This window comes from Sparus aurata, chromosome 3 (assembly GCF_900880675.1).
Source record: "Sparus aurata chromosome 3, fSpaAur1.1, whole genome shotgun sequence".
In the NCBI taxonomy this organism is placed as follows: Eukaryota; Metazoa; Chordata; class Actinopteri; order Spariformes; family Sparidae; genus Sparus; species Sparus aurata.
Genome location: NC_044189.1, coordinates 27168430 through 27190038, shown reverse-complemented (window position 1 = coordinate 27190038; position 21609 = coordinate 27168430). Strand labels below are relative to the sequence as shown.

The 21609-nt window shown below is 39.9% G+C and overlaps 1 protein-coding gene across 2 annotated transcripts in view; it reads left to right on the top strand.

Annotated features, from left to right (window-relative positions):
• col22a1 (collagen, type XXII, alpha 1) overlaps positions 1-21609 on the top strand; it is a 58281-nt gene that overhangs the window by 18708 nt on the left and 17964 nt on the right. Inside the window, exons 14-44 of one of the 2 annotated variants that reach the window (XM_030412406.1) lie at positions 1089-1142; positions 1248-1301; positions 1384-1437; positions 3461-3514; positions 3605-3649; positions 5480-5533; positions 5651-5704; positions 6207-6242; positions 6894-6923; positions 7275-7328; positions 7457-7510; positions 11728-11781; positions 12415-12468; positions 12567-12620; positions 12747-12800; positions 14125-14178; positions 14306-14350; positions 14438-14500; positions 14854-14907; positions 15097-15138; positions 15283-15315; positions 16107-16160; positions 16764-16817; positions 16897-16950; positions 17046-17099; positions 17230-17283; positions 17929-18033; positions 19900-19944; positions 20467-20544; positions 20641-20676; positions 20755-20808. In XM_030412406.1, coding sequence (XP_030268266.1) covers positions 1089-1142; positions 1248-1301; positions 1384-1437; positions 3461-3514; positions 3605-3649; positions 5480-5533; positions 5651-5704; positions 6207-6242; positions 6894-6923; positions 7275-7328; positions 7457-7510; positions 11728-11781; positions 12415-12468; positions 12567-12620; positions 12747-12800; positions 14125-14178; positions 14306-14350; positions 14438-14500; positions 14854-14907; positions 15097-15138; positions 15283-15315; positions 16107-16160; positions 16764-16817; positions 16897-16950; positions 17046-17099; positions 17230-17283; positions 17929-18033; positions 19900-19944; positions 20467-20544; positions 20641-20676; positions 20755-20808 — 1638 coding nt within the window. The remainder of the gene's footprint in view (positions 1-1088; positions 1143-1247; positions 1302-1383; positions 1438-3460; positions 3515-3604; positions 3650-5479; positions 5534-5650; positions 5705-6206; positions 6243-6893; positions 6924-7274; positions 7329-7456; positions 7511-11727; positions 11782-12414; positions 12469-12566; positions 12621-12746; positions 12801-14124; positions 14179-14305; positions 14351-14437; positions 14501-14853; positions 14908-15096; positions 15139-15282; positions 15316-16106; positions 16161-16763; positions 16818-16896; positions 16951-17045; positions 17100-17229; positions 17284-17928; positions 18034-19899; positions 19945-20466; positions 20545-20640; positions 20677-20754; positions 20809-21609) is intronic. The other variant, XM_030412407.1, reaches the window with a different exon arrangement.

Genomic DNA, 21609 nt, shown 5'->3' with positions numbered 1-21609 from the left:
TTCATTTCAACATCAGTTATGCAGCCAGACAGGCAGCAAAACTCATTTCATGAGAAATATATTTTCATTTTGTAGTTTCTTGCTGCTGGTTTGATAAAACTGCATTAAATCAAACTTTAATGCGGAGCATCCCTGCTGCTTTTCTATTTCTCGCTGTCTGCATGAGCATCTGTCTCCACTTTCTTCAAGAGAAGGCTGCAATTTTTTGTTATAAGCTTTTTTTAAAAGCTGATGCAAAAACATGACGTAAGCTGACGACTTCAAGCTGCGGTTATAAGCGGCTATGTCGGTCATCAAGTCGTATGGGGTGAAAGTGAATCCATCCTGTTTTGATTGCTTCTAATTGCATCTACAACCGCCAAGAAAAGGCAATTCCCCATGTAGCAGCGTTTAAATAGATAATGTTGTTTCCGTTATTGGGCACAGAAGAGCGGAGGCCTTTCTGCTAATCTCTGTGATGAAGGAAATGACGTGCGTTAAAATGATATAAGCCTCTAAAATAATTAAAGGGCAACCTTGTGTGACTTGTAAAGTGGTTTATGAAGCAGAGGGAAGTCTTGTGGTGGGCAAGACCTCGTGTTACTGTGTAATTTAACAGCCATTACTTTTCACTCAGTCCAGATTTCAGATTCCACGGGATTCCTTGGCATTGCATACGACATCAGTGTACAAACCAAAAGTGCAACAGTGTGAAGACAATAGAAAGCCATTGTTCCTTGAGTCTTGAGTTGGATGGGCGACCAGACCATAGTGGGTCTCGGTGAAGTTGTTGACAGCTGTTAGCATATTCTGGCTCCCAAACATTTACTCAAAAGTTTGTGTGTGTTTTTGTGTATTTCTATTATTTTTTTTAACTCTTTGTGTTCTAATCTTAGTGTGAATTTCTCTCTTTTGTCCTCGTCAAATGTCATTTAATCTCTAACTTTTGTACCGTGTTCAGCATTAATCTTCCAACCATCATGTACTTAACCGTGTTGTGTGGTGCTACCAGGTTGACTCTCTGACAGCACGCCATCGTCGCCATCGGCCATCTTGCATGCTTCTGTATTACAGACCGGTCAAAGTAAACACTTGCCTTCTGTTTGCAGGGTGATACAGGCAGCATAGGGTTGACAGGTGCTCCTGGACAAAAAGGAGAGAAGGTGTGGCACTCGAGAAACTGGACGTGCGGAGGATTTTTCTTCAATATGTCCAATCGTAAAAGTTCACATATCGGTATTAATTATGTGTTTCCAATTTTCTAACAGGGACTTGGTGGTGTGCCAGGTATTGATGGCTTATCTGGAGACAAAGGAGATAAAGTAAGAGACACACTTTTTATTATTTCAGTCAGGGTTTGTGCAAATGTGAATGTTTTCATCTGTTTGTTATTTTTGTAAACAGGGTGCAGCAGGAACAGCTGGTGCTCAGGGGCAGCCAGGCCCAGCTGGACTGAAGGTGTGTAAATGTGGTCCTTTAATTTGGTCCTCACTGTTGGAAGGATTCTAAATTTGTGATGCAAAAGAAAAAAAAAAGGATATCTGTAGTCGTTTTTTTTTACGGCGCTGGTCTCAGAGTCGCACTTGTTCTGTTAAGTGGGTGTACATACGTTTTTCTGGACAATTACCTCTCAGCCATTCGATCGATTTCCTGTGAAAGAGTGGGGCAGTTTGGTTGACTGTCCCTTGGATGAGGCAGCAGCTGGTGAAAGAGCCAGCAGGGAGAGGAGAGAGCTGGCTCAGGTTTGGCCAGTGGACTGTGACAGGCTGTTTAAGCGAGGACTGGCAGCGAAGGATTGCCCCCTTTTGATAGAACGCAGGGAATAATAAACCACTTCTAAATGCTTCTCTCACGGGACTGAGGATGCATGTGAAAGATAGAGCTCACCCTGTAACCCTGGCTTTGACATTCTATACGGTATACCATAAAGATGTGATGTGCAAATGACAAAAGACAAAATAAATAATTGAACAGATACAGTATGTATCACTCAGTGGAGAGGTGAACACTTATACGGATATACCTAGAAGCCTAATATACCTTATTTTGACATTAACTTAAAATGTGCCTGCTAACTTTGTAACATGATGCCTAATCTGCAGGATATGTGATAAAAATATGTTTTCTAATGTTGAGATGACATGGTTTTTATTAAAACACCACAATTTGTTTTTAACCATAGCCTGTCTTATGGATCAAAGGACTATCGCTACAGTAACCCTAACCCTAACCCTAATCTCACAAAGATTAGGCTAATATACAGGTAATTATCGCAAAATATTGCCTTTTTAGCCTCTCTTATCTCATTGCTTTGTTTTCTTTATTAACTTTAAGGTTAAGCGTTTCTGCGTTTCTGCTCTAACTAGACTCCATTTCCAGCAACAAAAAGGGCAGCTGTTTCAATCTTTGACAAGCCTTGTATGCTAACTACCTACCTTAAACGGCAGACGGACAGGGTTAGCAACTAGTGTTAGCGAACGAAAATGTGCAATTAGAAGCCAGTAGCTATTCCAGAGCAAGCAGCAAGTATGCCAGCAGGCTGTTAGCCCAGTATAATAGGCCCTTTTCACAGCAGCAGATGCAGGAAATGCACAAGTGCTATCAGTAACATTAATGCTGACAGAGTGAAAGTGAGCCAAATTCAGTATATTAGTTTCATTATGTACACCTGTGACAGGTCAGAATGTCTTTGCCTTAAAAAATGCGACCGTGCTATGATGTGATGGCGTATGTTCAAAAGGTAACCTTGCTCGGGCCCGGTTGCGGCCTGGGGAGGAGGGGCAATCATGCTTTGGCACGGTATGGAGCAATTGGGCCTAGTGTGAGTGTGACTTTAAAGAGACTCTATTACACAGCAGTATCATCATTTTTTCAAGACAAAGTCTTTAAAACCAACTTGGTAATACAGAACAAAACATAATTTTCCCCTCTGTGTTAACTGTGATAAACCTGCCGTAAAGCAATAAGGAAACAATCTGTCAGTTATTCTGTCTTCACAGCTTCAAATGAGTTCCACGGTGTAAACAAATGGCTTCAGATATCAATCAGGGCGACAGCTATTCTCAGACACATCCATTGTTAACCAGAACAAGACAAACTGTGGTGTATTATTTAAATGAGAGCACTTTCTGAATTAATACCTTACCGAAAAATAGAGCGGAGACAAAAATAAAGACACCTTGTGAATGATTGCAAGAGGACACATTTCTTTCATTCTACACAAGAGAGAAGAGTGAAAGTGAGGTGAGAGTTCAAAGGTCAAGGTTCTCCCATGGGAGGTCTTGTCACTGACATCTGCTGTTTCTCTTTTGGAGGTTTCAGGTTTCTTGGTTGGTCCGTTACATTTCTAACACTGATTCGGCTCTGACTCAGCGGTCTCCCAGTTGGCCTGCTGTGTATTGCTGAGTCACTCTGACACTTTTAGAAAGTGCCAAGTGAATAATGTCCACAAATATAATGTTGTTCAATTTATGTAATACAGGGAATTCAAGGGGACGCAGGAACACCTGGCATGCCAGGACCGAAAGGTGTTACAGTGAGTATAATCTGAATGCACTGGTCAGGATCTGACTAGGGTAAATAATCTCATTCAGTTTTTAAATTATATTGTGTTATTTTGTTGTAGGGTGAATCAGGCACAAAAGGCGAAAAAGGAACTCCAGGAGACAAGGTAAATTATACTGCCCCCTTTTTCTGTTATTGAAATATCAAATTATATCCAATTTGAATCACAGTTCTGCATGTTCTTACATATGACCAGCCTGCTACAACTGTTGGCGCTGGACACGTAACATTACTTCAACATAGGGGAGTACGGTAGCTTACTTAAGGGCACTTAATCAAAACAGTAGTTCCTTTGGGACGAGAGAGAGTAAGTCGTTTACTGTCCATGTTTTCCCAGCTTGTCCTGAGGTTTGAACCATGATGTTAGATTGAACCTGTACAAAGTAGAGTTCATACTCCGAACCCTGACAACAGGGTTTACTTCTGAGAGGGACCATTCTTCTCAGAGGAACGGAGAACTGAGGGGCGTAATTGTGCAAACAGATGTGGTTTCCTTGATTCACTCTCCACACTTCCTGTCTGGGACTGTGTGGGGGCGTTTGGCTATAATGCAGCCCATTCAGGTCGGCCGAAAGCTTTGTTGATGTCTGAGGTTTCCTCTGGGCTATGAACACCTTCCACCTTTTGCCGCCACAATGATGTTAGAGTGCAATTCAGACTAATAAATCAGTGAAAGGTTATCTACCAGCATCGAATCGGTTGATCTGAGGTCAAGTTGTCAGGATGTTTTTTTGTGATTCCCAAGACACTACGAGTAACAGATTGAGCAGGACGATATAAGAAACAGTGGTAGCAGTTACTTTTGTATCATGCAGAGGATGTCAGCTTCAATTTAAACTTAAACGGCTTTAACAACTGGTCTTTATAAAGCTGTAAACAAGGAATCGGTACACTGATTACTTTCGCATATGGCATGAGGATGTGGAGCAAGATCTAGGTATACTGGAGCTCCTTTCAAACATGCTGATGCCAGGTTTCGAGCTTTCTGTCAGTCAGTGAGCAATTTCCTGTAGGTGAAAACTGGAAAAGTACTTGCCTCAGTGAAGTGATAAAGGGAATAGGTGGTTCAGAGGAGTCACCTGGGGTACAAGTCAGGGCAGTGTTTGAAAGGTCAGAGGTGTATTTTCGGAGACACATCACTCCGCTGTTTCAAATCTGTTCCCTTTTAGACGTGGTAACCTCTAGGGATAGTAATACAGGTCTCGATTTTGGATCAGACAGAAATATCTCAACTGGACTGGACATGTTAACATTGTGAGCATGCTAGCGTGCTGACATTAGCATTTAGCTCAAAGCACCGTTGTCATGGATGTTTGTAGCAGAGCGCTGTGCCACGGTACAGCCTCACAGAGCTACTAGCTTGGCTGTCGACCCTTGAGTCTTGTATTCTACCTTCGCCTTGTAGATCATGTTTTTTCACCTGTGTCTTTCTATCTTTTCTGTTGAATGGTTGGTTTGTTAGCAGAATTACATAAAGAAAACAGAACAGATTTCCATGAAAATTAGATGGAGGATTGTACTCGGCCCAGAAACTTTGGCCAGCGGATAAAGGGACAGATCCTGGATCTTTTTCTCACTTTATTTAACATTGTGTGCTAGGGTATTTTCACTGTTTCCATTCATTTCTCAGGGAATTATATATGGATCTTGATGAAAGAAAATCAGGGCTATTGAGGTGACTGGAATCTATGAGTGAGCAAATTTGATGCTGACCCTAGAACTGGTGAGCTGAGATTAAGGTTTTAGAGTGATTAGGAGCTAACAAGTTTGATGTTGGATTAGGCTAGATTGAATTGAAAGACACTGTTTGGCTTTGGCAGATGTATGCACTCTACTGAGCGCCATCAGACGATGTATATATATGTTATGTTATATATTATTACATTGATCTCCTGGCATTACTTTAGACATGCTCTCTTGTACACTTCCATTTTAGGGCGAGTCAGGTTCAGCTGGATTTCCTGGCAAACCTGGCGTTCCTGGAAAAGATGTAAGTCATGATTCTCTTTAAGATCATACAGCTACATTCAGACCACAGATATTCATTCTTGACAGATTTGATGAGTCACCTTTTGTACTAATGAATCTGTTGTCAAAAATGTATTAGGGCCTGAGAGGACTGGTTGGTGCTCCTGGCCCCGGCGGAGTAAAAGGCACCAAGGTATGCCTTATGATTAGATTAGGTATGATTAGAATCAATTCAAAGAGGGTATATCATGTAAGCAGAACGTTATTAAGCTGCACTGGTATAAATCATGAAACAGTATCATCGGTTTCCCAAGCTACTGTCTGCACTCTCCAGACATTCCTCAGTCTCCTCTGTGTACCATCAAAGTCAGCCCACTCATTTGTCTGAGTTCATTTGTCTGTCTGTAATTACTGACTTTGATGATTCTTCCAGTCGTGTGCACATGCCAATACCACACCCATATGCATGCACAAGGATGCACGCATTCACACATATGCATAAAGAATTTCCTGTGGTCGTTCACACACAAGATTCGCTTTTCCTTTAGGCCTACGATAAGTACGCTCTTTAACAAGCGTCATCTCATAAATTATGGTCGTTGCCATATCATTATCATATTGCCCAGGGTGCTTTACTCTGAAAGCGTCTTGATTCTAATGATGGGGTTTTCATCCTTGTGTGCACTACGTCACAGGGGGAGAGAGGCCTTCCCGGATTACCTGGGGATATGGTAAGTACTGAAAATAGACCAAAGGGATGTAAGATTTATATTCTTGTGGATTACAGGCTTGTTTAGGGGTGAAGAACATAATGGAAACATGGAGTTAGAAAGATTAACAACATTTTTAAAAAGCAAACGAAACCAAAACAACAAACAAACACATGACTAAAGTATAATTAAAGACAGTCATGCACTTTTCTGACTTATTATTTTAACAAACCAGGTAATAATGGAGAAGATTGATCTTCTGACCTTGTTCTTCAATGAAAAGCATGTTTCAAGACAGAAGAAAGTAAACAATTTGTTGATTAACTGGTTTATTTTAGCAAAAAATCTAAAAATAACTTCTAGCTACCTAAGTTGTTGATCCTTTTCTTTTTCTAAATGTGATACTAAACATTACATTTACATTTTGAATACTTCATGTAATAGGTATTTTAAAGAATATATATTTTTTGACATTTTTTATGTAAAAGTTTGCTTAAAAAATTAGGAGCAGAATGATAATTTTCCACAAAACAATTGGTTTGTTTTGGGTTAGGGGAGGTCAAATGTGCTGTGAAACACAGTAATTAGCACAAGGTATCACAATGAATTGGATAATTATGATCTGAAATATCTTAATGTAATGATTTCTTTATCTATACTTTTTTACTCAAGATTCAACAAGAAGGCCTACGGGGCGAAAAGGTAAGTGACTGCTCATTGATTAAATAGTTAATCCTGTTTACCACATTAAGATGTACTTAGATATTCAAAGACTACCTCATTGTATTAATGATATTAGTATAGTTTAATTAACTACTGGTCATTAGGAGAAAAGGTGGGTTGCAGATTAAAAATGACAAATGCAGTCATCAACATTACACAGAAATTAGCCTGTATGTGAGAAATAAACACATCAATTTCATTTTCACTGTACATACTGTAAGTTTCCTCAACAGTGTGAACAGAAACTGTAACTGTAATCTCCCATAAAAATACAAGATAATCATATACAGTTATTTGTTATAGCTTACTCATGTGTTTGACCTTTTTTAGGGAGATGCTGGACCTCCTGGGCCTCCAGGGCCTGAAGGCCCCCAAGGGCCTCCTGTAAGGACCATGATTCATTACTTCCTTCCTATGTTTTCTCTCAGCTGCTGTTTCACGTCTAATATTGTGTTGTGTAGATGTATTGCTGAGCAATTCAAGAAAACACTGCTGAACATTTTATTCCACAGGGTCCTCAGGGTCATCAGGGTCTACCAGGGGAGCCTGGAGAGTTCGGCCAGAGGGTAAGAATTTAATTTACTTTTACTGCTGTTTCTGGCAGTTTTAATATCTACAATTGAGTTCACAGCACGTATCAAAAGGAGAAATTGGGGTTCTCTTGTAGATGTTTGTTCCAGGGCTAAAGCAAATGTCAATGATGTCAGAGTCACAGTATCTATTTGGGCAAAAGAAGTACACGTTGGTTATTGGATTGGCAAAGAAAATCTTAAATCTTAAATGTCCATCCAATCAAACTTTCCATTTATGAAGCTGGCATTCATGATTTAGGCTAATATGGCAAATATGAACTTGTGCAGAACCATCAATTTATAACTCTGTATAGCAAGATTGCACCAGTTACTGGTAGGTCTGGTAGTTACTGATGCAGTACCTTATTCTAAAAAATGTATCACATCAGTTTTGCCAGGTTAGTGTTTGTATGACATATAATGATTTTTTATAATGTTATTAACGTTGTCAAAGATCACGGTTTGTTTAGATTGAGGCTCCAAAACTAGTGCTAGGGAAAGATCACGTTTTGGGTTGAAATAACAACACTCAGGCTTGTAGCTTAATATACCTTTACTGTACAGGACAGACTTTGCATCAAATAGGGATGTTTTACTGTTCCCATGTGACTTGGTAACATTAGCAAATTTAAGTTAAACGGATTACAAATCTGTGTCTCACTTGGTCAGTTTGCTGCTCAGAGGAGCTTTATAATGTTCGCTATTAGAGCCACAGATGTAGACTTACTGAACCTCAGGCACAATGTTACTTTGATAATCTGTCTCATTTACCTTGAGTTACCTTCTTAATTGTTGAAACACAGTCACTGATAAAGTGGTTCGGAATCAGGCATAAAAACATATTCTTTAGTTCAAATCTTTAGTTCATGGTATGCACAGTAATAACGTACACACATGAATGGCACCAATAATGATAAACCAGATTCATACCAAAGACTACAGCATAAGTTTTCTACAAGCATGAGGGTTCAAAATACTTCTGAAAAAACTGTTCACTGGGTTCCCACAATGCATCTGTGCATTTGAAATGTACAATACTGACCCAAGTGCCCCCCAGAATGCATTGCCGCTCACAGTAATACTGTATTCATGAATATATGAATATATGCTGCGTAAGTCATGTACAACGATGCACACTTATATCATATATGTAAATTAAAGCTGCTGTAAGCGTCATCTGTCATTGGTTTAGCTAACTTCCTGTCTATTTTGCAGTTATCAATCCCCTCCTTCCTCTCTAAACTCTCTCCAAACAATCTATAACAGTGATTACTTTTGGAATATACAGGTATTTAATACTAATTTTAAGTAAAAAAATATATTACTTGCAGCAGCTCTTACTTACCTGCATCATGAATTAAAAACAAATCACTGTTGAGTCTTGACCGTGCCATCCACTCCAACGAGAACTAAAGGGGTACCTGCTGCATCAGACTCAGAGGTTTAGGGTCACTGACGCGGCTGTTGTGTTTGACGCATTGGAAGTGGGAACGTGCCGGGAGTGTCCCTCTAACTATCTGACACCATAACACTGTTGTTTTTGTGTTGACAAGAAACCTTGTAATGCCTAATTAAAAAAATAATCATGTGATAATAAGGAAAAAAAATACATGCAAGCTATTTTCATGCTGGCTGCTTTTGGAGTTCTGTGCTTTATTTAGCTTTTGTTTGGCTTTACATATGCAGAAAATATCCTGTCTGCTGAGTTTTAACTAAAATGGAATTATTATGTCTCCAGAGAAGCTCTTGTAATACAAAACTCTAATAAGCAGTAATTGGAAGTTTACACTATTCCACTGGGCTTATGTAGAATTAAGAAAACTGATATTTATTCCTCATGCTAATGAGAGTTCAAACTGTTGCCCTTATTTTTATCTTCAAAGACTTTCCCCCGTCTCTCGTATTCCTTTCCCTCCATCTCACTCCACAGTGGTCCCGTCGCACAGTGTGGTGTAATTAAAACCGACACAGTGGTCCTACATAATTTGTTCCTCAAAAACATTAACAAAGATAGTGACCTCCGTTCCCCCTTTCTACTGGGAGCAATTAACTTCTCATCAGCAATATGTTGGAATAAACATTTGCAGCTGCTCAGCTGGGCAGGGGAGGCTAGGCAAGCCTCCTCTGGCCACAAATGAAAGACTTTTTCCACCACCAGTATGCTTTGTCCTCCGCCAGACGAGCTTCTGTAAGATCGAGGGATTTATAGTTTATTAACATGAATAATACGATCACATTGGGTTCAGATTCCACAATATGAAGAAAATTGTCCTCTGTGCGGCCCTTTATTTTTTGATATCATTGGAGGTCCCGTCCCACTGAAGCATTTTACAGTCCCACGGGATGCTTTCCAAGTGTATCCTAGAAAAAAACAGACAGATGGTGAGGAGCTTGACCTATTTTCCCCAGCTTTGTGGTTGTTATACCTCAGCTGAAGATGCACAGGGAGAGGGTGTGAGGAGGGGATGAAGGTAGTGCTGAAAGCTGTGATAATATGGCAGTCCCCACTGCTGGCAGTGCTGATAGAGAGGGCTGTATGGTTGAGTCGGTATAGATTGAGCCACTCTCACCTCCACTGCAGCAAAGCTCTCATCAGTCGTGTGTGTCACGGCTGCTGAGGCCTGTCTGTTCACCTCTATCCTGATATGACAGCTGAGAGCAGCCCAGGCTGGAGCGTGGACGGTCTTATAGGCTGCAGAGGACGGCATCAACAGAGAGAAAAATAAGACAGAAAATGGTTTCCAAAGCAGGTGTCAGGGTTTTCGTGTTGACAGGCGTATGGAAATGTGACATATTGCATTCCCATATTTTGGGAATGCAAGGGGAGAAAAAAGGAGTAGCATCATCCAGAGACAAAGTGTCATCTTTACGCTTTCTTGGACATTTTAGTAAGGCTAAAATAAAATAACAATAATTAAGTTGAATGATTTGCTTAACCAAGCAAAATCACGGACATTTTACTAGACTGGAAAGCTGGCAGGAAAGTTATTGCTACTCACTTAAACTAGTTATGTTAGCCTTAGCCCCGATTTAGGTTTAGTTGCTGCCTCGATTAGTTGTGGAATAACCAGCGGAATTATCTGACTGGTTAATTTATTTTTTCTCTCCAGTTACAAAGAAAAGAGTTAGGGTAGAAATTTGTAAGTAAATTTAGTTTACAGTATAGTTTAGCTAAGGCTAGCTGTAGCCGTCTCAGCAGCTAGCTTTCACTGGGCAAATGTAGCTCTCTGTGTTGAGCAGTTTTCTATGTGATAGCATCTTCTGGAGCCCAGGAGTTTAGACAGACATTGAGCAAATTTATGCCATAATGATTTTTAAATGTTAAAACATGTACGAGACATGTGTTTTGACTCTGTAGAGGAGAACTGCATGTAAGCTCAACACAGCTAGCTAAACATCAACCAAATAACAATCTCAGATTTGTAAGGACAAAGTTAATTAATCTCAATTTCAACAATTTATTCTTGTGGGGGTAAAATGGAAGTAGGCTCACACTTCTGCGTTAAAATGCTAAATAATGACTAGACATTTACTGTTGTATATTTTGTTGAGTTGAGTTGAGTTACATCAAATGTTTCCAACAATGTTCAACCCCAGACAAAAAGAAAGAACATCATTTTACTCAAGATTTGTTTCCTTTGGTTATTCTGGGACAGAGTCAGACAGCGAGGAAGTTGGCTAACGTACTAAACCTAACATGAATCTATAAAACATAACCTTGTCTGTGAACATTTTTATCCAAGCCATGTCAGATAGCATTTCATCAGCAATGGTTATTTAACAACAACAACAGCTCCCATGATCCCACACTAGCCAACTTAGGTATTTTGTTTAGAGTGAGACACTCCCAGCTGCAGCTATTACATCCTGTGCAATGAAATGACAAATGAAATGACTTGTAAATTTAGGCGTCACTGTTTTATATTCTAGCTTTGTTTTCCCACTGACGTTTCAAAGCCCTCTCTAGCCCGCCGCACTCTGGTGGAGAGTGGTGAACGGTTAAATAAATCTCAGTTTAAAATATATAGGCACTAAAATGCAACTATGGGAATGTTTAAAAGCAGCTTGGTCAGTTGAAACCCCTGGATGGGTGCCATTACATGACGTCATTGCGTCAGTAGTAGCAGTTAAAGCCTAGAAAAACAGCTCACCCCATGTATTTAATGTTCTTTAATTTGAATTTGAATTTATTTTTGGCTGTTGTCTTCCAGGGAAAGAAGGGTGAAAGTGGATTGCCTGGAGTTGACGGCCTTCCTGGACCCCCTGTAAGAACACATTTCAGTTTCATAACAAGCAAAATGTACACACATGTTGTTTAAAATGACCTTTTGCTCATGTAAGAGCTACTGCTGGTGCTTGTTCTTGCACCTCGATGACCTCTCAAGGAGAACGGAGGAGAATTCATTCTGCGTTTTTTAATTGTGTGGGTTTGTGTGGGATTTGATTTGTGTGACCCACGGAGCACAAAATTACTGCTCTCTCAGAGGTGTCTTCACTGTGTGTTTTCATGGAGGGAAAATAAACAAGCTTTATTAAAACCAACAGGTTATGTCAATTAATTTTCCAAATTGCTCCCTGGAGCAAAATAGAAATGCACCTGTCTTCGAGTGGCATCCAAGGTTGAATGAGCTGTAAACATTGCTATGATACCGCCCTCTGGTGACCGTTCACTGGTACTAACATCTAAAGAGTTCCATATGGATGAAGCTAGGGAAAATCTGTCATTGTCAAGAGAGTATTCTAAATATATGGCTAATTGGCACAGTGTTTATATCAATTATATCTACAAATGTACATATTATCAAAATCCCACATTATCTGAGTATAATCATGAAATGCTGATCAAGTTATCAGCATTCGATTGATCGTTCTCACTGTTGTTCTTGTTCATTTTGCAGGGTCCTCAGGGTCCACCTGGGCCAGCAGGAAGCCAAGGACACACTGGACCTCCTGTAAGTGCCAAGACGTACAAATCATGACACACTCATCCTTACGTATGATCCTTATGTCACAGGATGAAAGCTCACATACCTTTTGTTTCTTCATGAAGGGTCTGCCTGGTGAAATTGGATTTTCAGGCAAACCCGGAGAGCCTGGAAAGCCTGTGAGATGGCCTTTTATTCTCAAATAAAAATACATTGTATTGTAAATGGTACTTTGAGTCATCGGTGTTCAGTCTCTCCTCTATCCATGTCTCTAAATGTCAACCTTTTGTCATTTATCTTCAAAGGGTCTTCCTGGAAAAGATGGTCTGGACGGTCTTCCTGGAAATGACGGCGCAATGGTGAATGTGACCTTTAAAATGAATTTTCCTTGTTTCTTTGTTTCTTTTTTTATTCTTGTTTTTGCCCTCCATGTTCACAGTGAACAAATCTAGCAGGTAAAGTTTGAAGCTGAACCAGTCAATAATTTAATAGGTGCAATGGCTGATAATGTGCTGTGATATGAAACGTCACTTATATTGACAAAACAACTGAGAATTTTTACTGAGAATAATCACCCAGTCTACATTCTGCTAAGCTTTTTTCTGTCTTATAGCTCATTGTTTTGGTTTTCAGTCTGCAACTTTAGTGTTTTGGTTCAATCTCACTGCACTCACCGACCTCATTTCCAGCTGCAGCAGGTAGCCGCTTTCAGTGAGAAAGATTTGAAAACCATACCTTACACTGCCAAACAGCAAAGTTACAAACTAGCTGTTGAACTAAAGTTAGCATCTAGCAGCATAAGACATGTTCCTAAGGAGTTGGTGAAGACAACAAAGGTTAATCCGATGACCAAAAAACATCTCTTCAAATGGATGCTAATGATGATATGCATTTGGATGCGTAATAAGACAACTGACTCTACAATGCCGGAATATGTCAAATGTGTGTTGTTAAGCTCGGCTCTGTGAGGGTTGTGACTGCAAAGTCTCTATTCCACAAGTCACAAGTTAACAGAATTTGCTCCTTTTTAAATAGTTGAGTAGCGTAACACATAAACATATGCTAGAGAAATTGGAGTTGTTAGCTATCACAGTTTTTGCCGAGAATTTAAGTGTGGGGCTAGCATCACCTAGCCTATTTCCAGGCTGAATCTTTGTTTGATATGTAAATCAAGTGAGGCAAATTAGTAGTGCAGTAGCATTTTAGGCTAAACAACAGTGCAGGAATGAAACTAAGTATATTCACTGAAGTACTGTACTTCCATTTTCTGCTTCTAGTCTATACTACCACTCCACCACATTTCGGAGGAAAGTACTGTGCTTTGTACTCCACTGCATATATACGATAACCTAAGTTATCAGTTATTTTGCAGAGTGCATGCTGCATCAGTATTTTGTAAGAAACTTCATTTTAAAGGCAATCAGATAAAAACCAAATACAAAAAACATTCATTCTGGTAATCTGAAAAGTCATTACAGTATCCATAGTACACACATGTAAATATATGTACATTTTTTGGAAGAAACATGCCTTGTTTAAGATATTTAATTCACACAATAAATTGAAACTGAGCTGTATTGGGTTTACCATTAAGCCTGCGACACACCGTAACTGGCAAATGTTTCTGGTAAATACAGTTCTTTGAAAGAATGACATCTAAATCGAAATCTCGTATCTCCGAAGGGACCCAGGGGAGAACGCGGAGCAGATGGTTTTTCTGGCAAGCCTGGACCTAAGGTACTCTGACTTAATCTTACCCAGCAACGCAGTGGACACGACTGCAGACATATGCAGCTTATGAGATAGCAAGTGTATTTTCCATATGCAAATCTAACATTCTAATGGCCGTGCTTCTTCTCCCCAGGGTGATGAAGGGCCTCCAGGACCGAGAGGACCTCCAGGGGAGAGAGTGAGTGAACAGCTGTTGACTTTTGGGACATTTTGTAAGATAATGAAACATAATTTATAACGCCACATGTATGTTGCTGTTTTACAGGGAGAAGGTGGTTCCCCTGGACAGCCGGGTGCTGATGGAGCAAGAGGAGACAGAGGTGTCCCGGTAGGTGTGATTATGCTTCTTACATCTTTTTATTGAGCATCACCAGGAGTTCACTATAAACCTACATTTTACAAAATTATTCCTGATTTAGTATTTCATTGTGTCATATCTACAGCAGTGCACAGGGAGATGTTCTCATGAGGCTTCTGATATTATTAAGCAACAGAAATGATTTCCAGTGAATTTACCTGCTCCTAATTTGGCTGGGATATCTCCAGGGACAACCGCAATGGCTGCTGGGTGTCACCAAATACTGCTTAGAGACAGACTTGACTTCCTTTTTCCAATTAAAAAAGTCCCTATTTGCTAGCTGTAAATGTTTTTAAATTAGGATTTTGGCTTCTCTTTCACAGGGAGAAAGAGGACAGGATGGACCACTGGGGCCGAAAGGTGATAAGGGCGACAAGGTAAATAAAAAATAAGCATTTGTCAAGCATATTTAAATGCAGAAGCTGAATCCATGCTGTGTATCCTATCGTGTTACTCTGCAATCACAGAGTCATCCTCTTGTGTCTCAGTAATGGCCACCCTGCAGTATTAGCTGTAATAAGGTCATTAGTATGCAGACAAAGTGAACATATTTTCTCTTGCCTCAGGGTGAAGTGGGAGCTCGGGGACCACCTGGCACTCCAGGAGATGTAAGTAAAACTTCTGCAGTTTCTCGTGTTCATGGTAACACGGCGCACGGTCACAGACAGGCAATATATGAAATTACTATGATGGAGGAAATAGTGGTGATACTGCTTCACTGTATTTTCTACTGTCTGTTTTTTTCTTCACAGGTGGCAAATGTCATTCCTGAGCCTGGTGAACCTGTGAGTAGACTCCTGTTATTACACAGACCAGACTCTGTTATAAGATTTTTGGATGTTAAGATATAGGTTTTTTTTTTTTAGGTTTTTTTTTTTCTGATGATGATTCAAAGGTACATATATTGATGAATGTAACCAAGTACATTTTATCAAATACTGCACTTAAGTACAATTTTTGGGTGCTTTACTTGAGTATTTTCATTTTCAGATGCAGCATGAATCTGCTAACTAGTTACTAGTCAGCAGATTCGTCCTGCATTTGAGCCGAATTAGTGCATGTTTAAATACATTATTTCATCAGCAAAAATCGGAAAAAAACACACATTCTGATCATCAGATATCTTAAAGGTGCAATATGTAAGAACTGACCACCTTTTGAATTCATACTCAATGCAAATAGGAGGTAGCATATCACCCAAGTAACAGCTAACTGCAACTGCCATTAGCTAGTTAGCTCAGTTAGCCTTGCAGACGGTGGTAGGGACTGGGAACTCTGGAAGATTTGTGTTTTTGAGCACCGAAGGTTTGGACTAGAGTCAACCAGGCATGGCAGGCATTCAGCAGACATCTCTATTCTGTTGAATATGAATTTCAACCAAAATTCTATCCTGTTGTATAAAGCACCTTATGACTTTTACTATTCGTACTCCTGGGTGACTTTTACTATTACCAAAGTAATATATTGTTTTGTTTTTTTATATAATCCTGTACTGAGGAGTTGAATCTTCTTTTGTTCTTCACCCACCTAATTTGTTATCAGAACTTCTCATTGCATTGTTTGTTCATGCCTCTAGGGAAGACCTGGAGAGAAAGGAGAGAAAGGGGATCAAGGGAAGCCAGGAGAGATGGTGAGTTTATCCGTCTTTGTTGTCTTCTTCCCTTTAACATAACCGAACCTCATCTGGCAATATGCAGAAGCTTCCACTAGATGTCAGTAGAGATTCAGTATGGCAGCAGTGAGGCAGCATTGCTTTAACATGAGAGCTCAAGGGACTGTCTTTAATTGGCTGAGTAAATTAAACTGTAAGAGAGAGTATTACACTGGCCTTATTCTCTATCCATTTCAGTATCTACATTACACTGGCTGGACCAGAATAGAATGAAGGAATATATTAATATATTTAGGTTGAGGTTGGCCTGGAAGCAGCATCATGCACCATGTTTAAAACCACACTTGCTAGCTAGCATGTATGTCCATTATCTTTGCCTTCTTTAAGCACCCTGTGAAGATGATCAGTAACAGAAAATTGTAAAAATACTTCCTGGATGGATGTTGTTAGTATCTATAGCCTTCATTTTACAAATCTCATTAATGTCATATCTTTGAATCATACGAGTTCTTACAGCTTTATGAGAAACATGAAATCATGATTTTAAAAAGAGTATGTCTCTAATTGGCTTGTAGGCACACACCATTAAAACTCATGTTATTTGATGTGTCTTCTCCGAAGGGTCAAAGAGGGTTACCTGGTGAGCAAGGCTTTAAGGGACCAGCTGGACCGATGGTAAGACACCTGTGATCCTGTCAGTGTGTTGTAGAGTGATTTAAAGTGGAATAGGTCTGATTTTACATTTTAACTCCAGGGTCCAAAAGGTGACACTGGACCTACAGGAGAAACAGGACGTGTTGGAGACCCTGTAAGTTGTATGATTTCATGTTATGCACCTTTTTACACCAAATGGGAAGATTTACTGTACAGTTCTAGGTGTAACGGCTGATGTGTTTCTCCCAGGGTCCACCTGGCATTGCTGGCCCTCCAGGTGCCCGTGGATTACCAGGGAATGTGGTAAGTCCTTTGTCCTCTTGAAATTAAATTGAGGTGCAATTCACTGATAAATGTCTTTTCTTCAACAAAATACAAACAATATCTAGTTGCAATAAAGTAATTAACTGTGAAACTACCAATTGTCTTCTAGGGCATACCAGGGATTATTGGACCTCCTGGTCCAGCCGGACAGAGAGGAGACAAGGTTAGCCTATTTTTAAAAAAGTGTATGCTTGTCTACGATAGATTGTTTCTCTGAAAATATTCTGACTGCTTTCAGAGCGGTTCTGGCAAGGCTGACTCTGAGTCACATTGCAGAGGAGAGAGTGACCTTGCATGTCCTCCATTATTGTTTTAGCAGTCTTTGAATTCATTTGGATCCTGCAGCAGCTACATGTGGCCGTGAAGTTTCACAATTGCATTCAGAACACTTTCTTTTGTGTCTCATGGCTTTTTTGGTGTCTTTATTTTCAATCTTTGTTTTTTTTGTATTTGGTTTTATTCAGAGGTTACTAGAGTGTCACTCCTTAAATGTGTGATATGTTTCCCACCTTGTCTTTAACGTTCACTCACCTACTGTTAGTTAGGACGACTAGCGGCTCATGGTTTATCGTTTATTATCATGACATGATACATATCGGTTTTCAGTGTGTATGTATCGCAGTGCAGTTATGAAAATATATTAGTATTGTTTGTCATTAGTAACTTGCCGTTAAATGAGAAACCATTCACAATGTAGAATTCTGAACAATAACGGCTTCATGTAAACGTATAAAAGGCACCTGCTGATGTACCTTTTGTATTGTTGAGAGTCACTAAAGTTTTTTCTTAATTGTGTTGTTTCTTTTAGGGCGAACCAGGTAAACCAGGACAAGCAGGTCCCACAGGCACCCCCGGAGAGCCCGGTGTAATTGGACCCCCTGGACCACCAGGGAAAGGGAAAGACGGTCAAAGTGTAAGACACATATGTTTTCTTTCACACTGCGTTTATTACTTAAATATACTGAAGTATACCTCAGACATTTTGTAGATTTGCCAAATAACCTTAAGCTACAGAGTCTTTAAATGTATGTGTAAGCTATATGGTATCATGGCATTTATAGGGAAAAACACAGATTATGCAATATATTTTTATTGATTAGTAAAATCTTTTCATATATCATATATAGATGACCTTGTGATTTCTTTTATTCACCGCTACAATCGGATTTAAAGGGTAGGTTTAGCATTCTCAACCAAGAAATACATTAATACATGTTGTTTCCTGTTCCTCGTGATGAGATACTGATGTGTCTCAGTAAAATACCTCTTTAACACTTTGGAAAAATTGTCTATATCCACAAAATTTTCACTAAGTGAAATATTTACGCTCCCTGTCTTAATAGCTGAAACGTTCCATCACATACAAAAATGACTTGTGCACACTTTTGTGCTGCTGTGTACAGTAGCTGTTATGTTTAGGAACTTTTTCATCTCCGCTAAATTTCAAAATAAAGTGATGTTTAATATCGAGTTTGTACTGTAAGGGCTTGTCCAGAATTGTCTGTTTCACAAACATGGCTCTATTTGACGGCTCTATTCTAACCTGGCTACATCACTGGGTTTGGTCCAGGTTATTAAAGTTTTGTATTAAAGTCAGCTGAGAAAGATGAACATATCACAGTTTTTTTCAAAATATCGTCACTCTGTAATTAATTGTCATGAGCAATACCCGTTCTCGGCTGAGGGAATAGTCTACTGTTGATACTTCAGCACTGTGGATTGTGTAGTTACACTGCTGCAATATCAGGGCTAAGAGAACACTGAAAAAAAGGATTATTGTATTGGTTTTCATCACCAATTACATTAAATCAATAAAATAAATTCACTTCAACACAAAATGATTCCCAATATCCTTTCAAATGTGACAGTGCCAGACCTTAATGTAATTCTCAATGTAATATTTGAATAAACTGTATCAAGTTTAGGTGTTGCCTAAAGGCTTATTTTTTTCACATTTTCCATCTGAAGTGGTTTGCTTTGCATTTTGTGCAGAAGAAGGGTCAAATGAAGCACCAAACGCTCTTTTGTATGGGAACGTTAGTTAAAGAAGAAAGTCTGAAGGAAGTGGATAACCATCATTGCGATACCCTTTATGTATGATTGGAGATTCAGCTCACAGCCTGGCTCTGTCAAATTTTATTTATTTTTCCCTGTCCCGAGTCAAATTTGCTTCATAGCACAGGGCCCTGGTCAGTGAGGTTTGAGACATAACACATGTCACTTTAATTAAAGTAGTGCTGTGTATGACTGTGAATCACAGGAAACAATATCATGATGGTGGAAATGCATGTCCACCAGCTCAGTCTTCCTTATAGTAACAGAAAAAACTCATTTACGTGCAGTCTCGGGCATTCCACATGTGTTCTGCTTGTAAACACCTCCCAGCCGGCAATACATGTTGAACCACAGCACAATATGACCGGCCGTATGGGGAGAAAAACGAGGCTGAGTTGGCACATTTGCGCTGCAGCTCAACATGTCTCTTCATCATTTTTCACCCCAGACATGTGGCCGTCCTGCTGACGAGGCGAACAGGAAAAACATTGTTAAGACATATCACGTTAAAGCAACAAGGCAGCACAACAGATTTGGCTCACAGCAGCTCTGCTTTTTTACAGCTGCCATGTGCGGCCCAGAGGCCCCGCTATGGATTTTCGTGCATGAGGAATTGCAACACACGCACGCTTTTAACTCCAAGTAATTTCATCAAAAGAGGCTTAATTTTGAGCTTGTCTGAGTTGCAAAATACATGTTATTGTTGTGATTTGTGATGTTACAGGGAGATCCAGGACCACAGGGAATTCAAGGACCACCAGGACTAAAGGTAATGTAATTCAAGAAGTTTCCAAGAAAGTGTGTGTGTGTGTGTGTGTGTGTGTGTGTATGTGTGTGTGTGTGTGTGTGTGTGTGTGTTGGCTTTTTTTCATGCACAGGTGTTCTTTTGTTGATTTTTTTGAGCACGGATAAGAAAAACAATTCATTTTTGTTGAAAGCAGCAAAAGCAATTTCTATGTCCACCACACTGTGACCGTTGCTCTGATTATGAGCGTCTCCTCGCTGTGAAGAGCTTGATGTCGAGGGCACGGAATGGGAGAGGCTGGACAAGGGGCATTTGCTGGATTTATGGTGTCAAATCGCTCACCCTCATCACCCATTCGTTTTTCTCTTCTGAGTACCAAAATGTCAGCCGTAGATTGTTTTTTTTTTCGTCGCAGATTAAAAACAGAGTGGTATTTTTGGGATCAGCAGGTATTGCTGATTGTAACAGCTTCTCTGCCAAACATTACGGCTGAACTGACATTGTCTGAGGTGCAGGATGGCAAAGTAAACTTTGTTTTTCTAACAGGGTCAACCAGGGTCACGAGGAGAACCAGGGTTACCAGGGGACAGGGGCCAAGCAGGAGAGGGCAAAGTGGGACCAATGGTATGAGCAACGATGCCAGCCCGTGTTACATCTTCATCTTCCTCCAGCGCTTTTATGTACACGTTTTTAAATGTGAAATGTGACTTTATTTTACAGGGGTCTCCAGGAAAGAATGGGGAACCTGGACCTGCGGTAATTATTTTCTTAAGATTGATATCAAGTTTATGAATATAAAAATGTCTCCCTCTAATAGCAGTTCATCTCTTCCAGGGCTTGAGGGGTCCACCAGGAGTTGCTGGTCCTCAGGGCCCAGCAGGACATAATGTGAGTCCACAAGTAGAAAAAATTAGTGATTGGATTTGATAAATAAATAAATGTCCTATTGCTTTGAGAGCCATTAGACCCAGAGTGACTGCAACAGCCTATCACGTATAGGGCTCCGATCTGCTTGCCTTGATTAGAGTTCATGAACGGCCATAAAAAGTGACATGATGAGATGAAAACTTTTTTTTTATATTTTATGGTTGCATCATAAATTTCACTCTTGTGATTATTTCTTAAGGTGAAATTTATGACATTTTGAACATTTATATAGCAGCAAATAACTATTTGCCGTATAAGGACTTAGTGGAGCAATGGTCTCCTGAACAGAGTATGAGGTCACACTCCCTCTGTGTATGATGTTATCCGAGTTTCTCTCTTTATTGTTTTGATAGCAGGTCCAGCCGCACATTCTTTTTAATGCATGTTTGTCCTCCCTGAGTTCTCTCCACGTCTGTTTTATTATAGCTTGTTATAGCTAAACACTAAAGTGTAGCTCTGAAAACATTTTAAGTGAGAAATAAGCAACATAGTAACAGAATCTGGATTCATACTGGTCAGCACTGCCTAATGTGTCAGTTTGATCTGTGCTGGCTGCCATCTGGTCGTGAACTTACTTGTTTCAGAGCTAAAAAGTACATTAGAATATGATTCCGAAAACATTCCAGGCATTGTGAAGACCGCGCAGTAACGGATCACCACTGCATAGTTTGATCTGAGCTCCGTCACACCGTGTGTGTTCAGATGCTGCTTTCTCTTTCACCCCCTTTTTATTGGTCTGAGAAGCTTCTGCTCTAGTATCTA